We start from the raw sequence: 8,150 nt of genomic DNA, 5'->3' as shown, positions 1-8,150 counted from the left end.
GTATCCTATTCAGATTTCTTTTTTTTCCTGAATATAAGACTGAATAACTATTAACATTTAAACATTTAAATACAGGTGTGGTGACTCACACCTGTAGTCACAGCACTTTGGGAGGCCAAGGAGGGCAGATCACTTGAGGTCAGCAGTTTGAGACCAGACTGGTCAACTCTGTCTCTAGTAAAAATATAAAAATTAGCCAGGTGTGGTGGCACGCCCCTGTAATCCCAGCTACTCGGAAGGCTGAGGCATGAGAATCTCTTGAAACCCAGGAGGCAGAGGTTGCAGTGAGCCAAGACAACGCCATTGCACTTCAGCCTGGGCAACAGAGGGAGACTCTTAAAAAAAAAAAAAGATTTAAGTTTCCATTATGTGCTGAACACTGTTCTAAGGAAATATGCATGTATTATCTCATTTGATTCTTGTAACTATCAGATACTGTCATTGCCATTTTTTTTATTTAAAATTTAAAATGGAGGCTTAGTTAATCTATTCAAAGTCAGACACCTAGAATATGGCATAACTAAGATATGAGCCCAGGTCAGTGCTCTTTCTACTCACTGCCTTCTGAAGCTTACAGTGGAAGACTAGGTCAAGAAAAGGTATACTGACAGGCCAGGCGCAGTGGCTCACTCCTGTAGTCCCAGCACTTTGGGAGTCTGAGGTGGGTGGATCACGAGGTCAGGAGACCGAGACCATCCTGGCTAACACGGTAAAACCCAGTCTCTACTAAAAATACAAAAAATTAGCAGGGCGTGGTGGCGGGCGCCTGTAGTCCCAGCTACTCAGGAGACTAAGGCAGGAGAATGGCGTGAACCTGGGAGGCGGAGCTTGCAGTGAGCCAAGACTGTGCCACTGTACTCCAGCCTGGGCAACAGAGTGAGACTCTGTCTCAAAAAAAAAAAAAAAATGGTGTACTGACAATTGATTTCTCCATTTTCCTGAAGTTATTTAGCCCACTCCCACTCCAGCTCCACTGTGGACCTATAAATCCTGTGCCTCATTAGACAAAGGGAGTGTCAGTTGTGGTAATTCTTAGGACATTACCATGGTTACCAGACACAGAGTCCAGTGCCCCAACCTGGACATTCCAGAAGAGGCCAGGGAGGATCTGAGATGGCCTTCTTCAACTTGTATCTATTGGGATATCAAAATTCCTTTCGGAACAAGAAAAGGAACGCAACTGAAGAAACAAGTAAGGGGAATATAGGGTAGAGGGTTAGAAGGGCCATTTCTTTTCCTAGATGCTTCATAGCCACTTCCTAGCTATTTATTTTCCTACCTGACGTTAGAGATTTATCCTCCGAGACCAACAGTTACGCTAGTTAAAATTGTGGAATAGGGCCAGGCGTGGTGGCTCACACCTGTAATCCCAGCACTTTGGGAGGCCGAGGTGGGTGAATCACAAGGTCAGGAGTTCGAGACCAGCCTGGCCAACATGGTGAAAGTCCATCTCTACTAAAAATACAAAAATTGGCTGGGCATGGTGGCGCGTGCCTGTAATCCCAGCTACTCAGGAGGCTGAGGCAGGAGAACCGCTTGAACCCAGGAGGTGGAGGTTGCAGTGAGCTGAGGTCGTGCCATTGCCTTCCAACCTGGGTGACAGAGCGAGGCTCTGTCTCAAAAAAAAAAAAAAATTGTGGAATAGGGACAATGTCCTTTCAGATTTGCTCTCCTGTCATTTAATATCTTTATTAAGACACACGATTTGGGCCAGGTGTGGTGGCTCACATGCAATCCCAGCACTTTGGGAGGCTAAGCATTGCTTGAGTCTGGGAGTTCGAGACCAGCCTGGGTAACATAGTGAGACCACATCTCTACGAAAAGTTACACAAATTAGCTGGGTGTGGCAGTGCATGCCTGTGGTCCTAGCTACTTGGGAGGCTGAAGTAGGAGAATCACTTGAGCCCAGGAGGTCAAGGATGAAGTGAGCCATGATCACACCACTGTACTCCAGCCTGGGCAACAGAGTGAAACCATCTCAAAAAAAAAAAGACACATAATTTGTTCAACCAAATAAGTATATTCTTAGTCATTCATTTGCTCATTTAACCAACATTTGTTAAGCACCAGGCTTTATGTTCCAGGGATTATGTTGGTGACTAGGGTTAAGACCTCTGCTATAAAGCGACTATCTGATGAGAAAGATAAGTATGCAAACAAAAATTGCAATATGTTGTATGATTACATTAAATATGGAATGTTCTAGAGCCACTAAGAAGGAAGTACCTGATACTATTGGATTTGGAATAAGAACAGGGGGTGGAGGGTGGGGGAATCCTTCAGAGAAGACTTCACACAGGAAATGCTTCCAGAACCCGGTGTTAAAGGATGATTGGAGTTCACTACAAAGAAATACGAGCCACAGCGCAGCGTGCTAAGAGGTGGGAGGAACCATGAGGTTATAATGGCTAGTAGAGTCGAAGCTTCGTGGATCTTGGCTCACTGCGACTCCGTCTCCCGGGTTCAAAGCGTTCTCCTGGGCACTCGAAAGACATATCGATGATAGGCGTGGAGGAGTGCAACGAGTACCGCTAAGGAGAGAACCCTCATACGCCACCATTGTTACACAGGGTGAAGTCCATGTTTTTGGTATATTAAGTGAATTCCAAGTTTGTGGGTACAGATAAAGGGTAAAATGGAGAGGTGCTGGGAGGCAGACATTGAAAACTAGGAAGGGGCCAGATAATTGAAGATGCTGTTAGCCATGCTAAGCATTTTAACTTTATAGAGAGCCATTGAATTTTTAGTAAGCAGTGAGCAGATCTATATTAGATTCAAAATGCCTAGCCATGCCTCACACATAATAGAGGTTTCATAAATACTTGTAGGGTGAATGGATGAATAAGTAAGTTTGAATAACTATAAAACAGGAAGCTAGGGGAGGCTTTACAGGAGATATAACAATTGATTTCATCTTAAAAGATGAATTGTTGCCGGGTGCAGCAGCTTACGCCTGTAATCCCAGCACTTTGAGAGGCTGAAGCGGGCAGATCATGAAGTCAAGCGATCGAGACCATCCTGGCCAACATGATGAAACCCCGTCTCTACTAAAAATACAAAAAAAATGAGCTGGGCATGGTGGCACACGCCTGTAATCCCAGCTACCTGGGAGGCTGAGGCAGGAGAATCGCTTGAACCCAGGAGGCGGAGGTTGCAGTGAACCGAAATCGCACCACTGCACTTCAGCCTGGCAACAGAGCCAGACTCCATCTCAAAAAAAAAAAAAAAAAAAGATGAATTGTTTAAAAGCACAGATATGAAGGAGAAGAGTATTCCAGGTAGAATGGAGGACACATGTGAAGGAAATTAAGTTTAGGTGAGTGCTGAAGCAAAAGTTGTATTGGGGTGGGGGAAAAGGGACTGGGAAAGTATAAAAGCACAAAGTTAAGATTGTGGGCCGGGCACAGTGGCTGACGCCTGTAATCCCAGCACTTTGAGAGGCTGAGGCAGGCAGATCATGAGGTCAGGAGTTCAAGAGCAGCCTAACCAACATAGCGAAACCCCGTCTCTACTAAAAATACAAAAATTGGCCGGGTGTAGGGGCATGCGCCTGTAGTCCCAGCTACTCGGAAGTCTGAGGCAGGAGAATCACTGGAACCAGGGAGGCAGAGGTTGCTGTGAGCCGAGATCGCGCCATTGCACTCCAGCCTGGGTGACAGAGCAAGACTCTGTATGAAAAAAATAATAAGATTGTAAAGAACGATCTTACATAGGCCTCTATTGGTCACTGTCTGTCCTCTGCAATTCCATCAAAGAAGTTCTGTTTTACTATCCAGCTTCCAGGTAAGATTTGTACAAAGGGTACCCCTGATGGACCTTAGAGACTCCTTAATATCCTTATACCAATTCTTCCCCTTCCTACCCCAACTGGGTCCCAGCATTATGCCATGGGACTGTTTTTATCTCCAAATAAAGAGGAGCTCTTCTCTACCCTCTTTCAGAAAAACAAACTCTTTGGGAAACCTACAAATTTCCCTTTTTCCAGGCCAAGACTAAGTCTCTCCTGGCTGCTCCAATCCTACCTACTCCAACTAGATAGAATTCCCTCACCATGAAAAAACTGAGTATACAGCTGACCAGTTGTCCTACCCAGTTAGCTACTTAAGCACAGTTGAACAAGACTTATTACTGATCCAAAGAGGCCTGGGCATCATTTCTTTATAGGCTAGACAAAGTGGAAGATTTTACTTTATAAAAACCAGAGCCCTCTATGGAATGATAGAGAAGTATCCTGATATCATCTGCTATCTAAGTTTTCTCATTCTGGTGGCAGAAAATCAGAGGCAGGAGGCTTGGCCAAACCCGTGGAATGTCAGGTTAGAGGGAAGATTGAACATCAAATATGCCACCCCTACTCCGTGTTCACTTCCCCTCCACCCCAATTTTACACCCTCCAGTTACTCTCTCAAAATATGGACTTCAACCTGCCTGTTTCTAATTAATCCATGTTTTTGTTGGCTCCGGCACTTTATAATAAACAACTACTTATTATGCAGTATACTAGGCACTGTACTAAGCACGCTACATGCTTAATTTCATTTAATACTCTAACATTCCTGTGAGGTAGGTATTACTGTTCCCTTTTTATCAGTAAGAAAACTGAGGCTCAGGCCGGGCACCGTGGCTCACGCCTGTAATCCCAGCACTTTGGGAGGGCAAGGCGGGTGGATTACCTGAGGTCAGGAGTTCGAGACTAGTTCAAAACACAGCAATCTGTCAGTTCCATTTTTTCCCAAACTGCCTATCCTACTGTAGTCTAGACTGTTCTTTCTCAAATCCGGTTGCATAACTATTGTCCTGGGACTTGCTTTTGCCTCTCTCCAAGGTAGTATTCACTGTTTCCTGGATCCCATGTTTTTTTTCTTGGCTTACTCCCTCCGTTTCCTGCAATATGCCAGGAAGTTTTATAAGAATGCATAGGAGGTATATTTATGAGTCCAGAATGGCTTTATTCTATACCCTCACACTTGATTGACAGTTTTCCAAGATAGGAAATTCTAGGTTGAAAATCATTTTCTGAAAATTTTGAAGCTGTTTTTATTGTCCTCTAGCTTACAGTTATATTACTTTGTATGTAACTAATTTCTTTCTTTCTGGAAGTTTTTTTTGTTTTTGCTTTTTCTGAGATAGGGTCGCCCATGCTGGAGTGCAGTGGCACAATCTTGGCTCACTGTGCTCAATCTCTGCTTCCTGTGCTCAAGCGATCATCCCACCTCAGCCTCCTTAGTAGCTGGAACTACAGGCACACACCTGGCTAACTTTTTATATTTTTTGTAGAGATGGGGTCTTTCCATGTTGCCCATGCTGGTCTCAAACTCCTGCAATCAAGCAATCCACTTGCCTCAGCCTCCCAAAGTGCTAGGATTACAGGTGTGAGCCACTTTGCCCAGCCTCTGGAAACTTTTGATTTTCTTTTTGTTCTGTAGTATTCTGATATTTCAAAATGATGAAATTTATTGTAAGTCTTTTCTCATTCATTGTTTTGAATACTCCATGAGCTCTTTCATTCTGGAAATTTATGCTTTCCATTTCTGAGAAATTTTATTTTAATTTTTAATTTATTGTTTTCTTTCTTCTTTTTTAAACTACCATTTGTCAGTTATAAAGTCTCCCAAATTGATCTTCTAACATTAATCTTGATATTATTATTATTATTAATTACTATTTTTGAGACAGGGTCTTGCTCTGTCACCCAGGCTGGAGTGCAGTAGAACAATCATGGCTTACTGCAGCCTCAACCTCCCAGGCTCAAGCAATGTTCCCAGCTCAGCCTCCCTGAGTAGCTGGGACTACAGGTGCAGGCTACAATGCCTGGCTAATTTTTGTATTTTTTAGTAGAAATGGAGTCTCCCTGTGTTGCCCAGGATGATCTGGAACTCCTAAGCTCAAGCAATCTGCCCACTTTGGCCTCCCAAAGTGCTGGGATTACAGGCGTGAGCCAACACGTCTGGCTTAATTTTCTTTATCATCATTATTATTATTACTATTTATTCTTTGGAAGGCTTCCTTAATTTTATCTTGCAACCTCGTGTTAATTAGCTATTGCTGTATAACATACTACCCTAAAATATGCAGGTTTATAATAGCAAATATTATTTTACAGTTTCTGTTAATCCAGAAGCAACTTATCTAGATAATTCTGGCTCAGGATCTCTCACATGGTTGCAGACAGGATGTCAGCAGGGGCTGTAGCCATATAATGGGTTGGAGATTGGGTGGGAGCTGAAGGAGCCATTTCCAGGATATCTGGTGACCTCAGTTTCTCTGTGGGTATTGACAAGACACCCCAGTTTCTCGCCATATGGGCCTCTCCATAAGCAGTTTGAGTATTCTTACATGGCACTTAACTTTCTTCAGAGCAAGTGATCAGAAAGAAGGAAGGGAGCCAAAATGCATTTTTATGACTTAGTCTCAGAAGTGACTGTCACTTTACCTTTTCTATTTGTTAGAAGAGAATTACTAAATCCAGCCCATACCCAAGGGAAGCAGAAGCTCTACTTCTTGAGGGGAGGTTTATCAAAGGATTTGTGGAAATGTGTGAAAACCAGCACACCTTCATATCAGAACTTTTTTTTTCTGCTTTTTTTCTTCATGCAGTAGATAAGAACATTTTATATTGGTTATTATATTATATTTTAATTTCCAAGGACCATTTTTGGTCCTCTGATTTTCCTTTTTTACATTTTCTCTCTTTTGTCCATGAATATATACTTTATTTGAAGTTCTTTTCCTTGCATCGACTCTTTTCCCTCTGAGCCCTTTTCCTAGGAGTTTATTTTGGTATCTTGTTTTTCTCAATGATTACTCTCCTCAGATAACTAGTGATCCTTGGCTTTCCATTCTGATTTAAGAGTAAGAAACAAAAAAAGCTAACTAGAAACTGATGGAGGGAGTTGTCCATTATGGGCTTCATTCCAGAGCTTTCCTCTGGCTCTCTACAATTTCTCTGGGGAAGAATCTTATTATTCCTTCTCTGGGTATTGGTTATATGCTTATCTACTAGCATGCTGGGGCTAGGACAGAAGAAGGTATTGAGGGTCTTAATTTTGAGGATCCTGACTTTTTTAACTTAATCACCAGATTTTCTGTGCCAGCTATATTAGTTGGTTCTCACATTCCTTTAAAGAATTACCTGAGACTGAGTAATTATAAAAAAAAAAAAAGAGAGAGAGAGAGAGATTTAATTGTCTCCATTCTACAGGCTGTACAAGAAGCATGGCAGGGGAAGCCTCAGGAAACCTACAATCATGGTGGAAGGCGAAGGGGAAGCAGGCATGTTCTACGTGGCTGGAGTAGGAGAAAAAGAGAAGAGAGAAGGGGTGGGTGGTTGGTGCTATACACTTTCAAACAACTAGATCTTGTGAGAACTCACTCACTATCACGAGAACAGCAAGGGGGAAATCCGACCCCATGATCTAATCACCTTCCACCAGGTCCCTCCTCCAACACTGGAGATTACAATTCGATAGGAGGTTTGGATAGGGACATAAATCCAAACCATATTACCAGCCTTCACAGTGAATCCTGTCCAGGGGTGCAAGGCCTCCTAGATTCAGGTCCTCTAGAGAAATCTTACATTCCATTTTCAGGGCAGGGTAGTTTGCCTGGTTTAGCCAGATGCTCTGACAGTTTCAGTGACTCCCTTCCTGTTCTCAAGCCTATTCCCTACTCCTACCATCTGTGGTACCCATTACACTCTAAGTTTTGGGCCTCTCAGATGAATTAGCTCAATTCTAGATGTATTCTCCACTACAGAAACTTAGGTAACAACATTATTTACTGTGTTAGGTTAATTGCCACCCCTCTGTCCACTTTGCATTTTCCAAAAGGTATTTCTACTGAAATATCTCATATGCTCTTATATCCTTGCCCACTGTTTTTGCCCTTGAAGATTAATATTATTGCGATTATGATGGTGACGATGTCATTTTAGCAAATTTAGGAGGAAAAGGAAATAAAGCCAATAAGGTCAATCTACCATTTTTAAAAACTTTTCTTGCTGGCCGGGCGCGGTGGCTCAAGCCTGTAATCCCAGCACTTTGGGAGGCCGAGACGGGTGGATCACGAGGTCAGGAGATTGAGACCATCCTGGGTAACACGGTGAAACCTCGTCTCTACTAAAAATACAAAAAACTAGCCGGGCGAGGTGG

General features: G+C 43.0%; 1 protein-coding gene across 1 annotated transcript in view; it reads left to right on the top strand.

Annotated features, from left to right (window-relative positions):
• Window positions 1–1,065: 1,065 nt before the first annotated feature.
• The window catches only part of SPMIP11 (sperm microtubule inner protein 11), a 31,743-nt gene continuing 24,658 nt past the window's right edge, over window positions 1,066–8,150 (top strand). Inside the window, exon 1 of the mRNA XM_017894774.1 lies at window positions 1,066–1,192. Coding sequence (XP_017750263.1) covers window positions 1,114–1,192 — 79 coding nt within the window. The 5' untranslated portion in view covers window positions 1,066–1,113. The remainder of the gene's footprint in view (window positions 1,193–8,150) is intronic.

Source organism: Rhinopithecus bieti, unplaced genomic scaffold (assembly GCF_001698545.2).
Source record: "Rhinopithecus bieti isolate Rb0 unplaced genomic scaffold, ASM169854v2 scaffold_24390, whole genome shotgun sequence".
NCBI classification, from domain to species: domain Eukaryota; kingdom Metazoa; phylum Chordata; class Mammalia; order Primates; family Cercopithecidae; genus Rhinopithecus; species Rhinopithecus bieti.
Note: the sequence above shows the minus strand (reverse complement) of the source record. Positions and strands in the feature narration are given on the sequence as shown.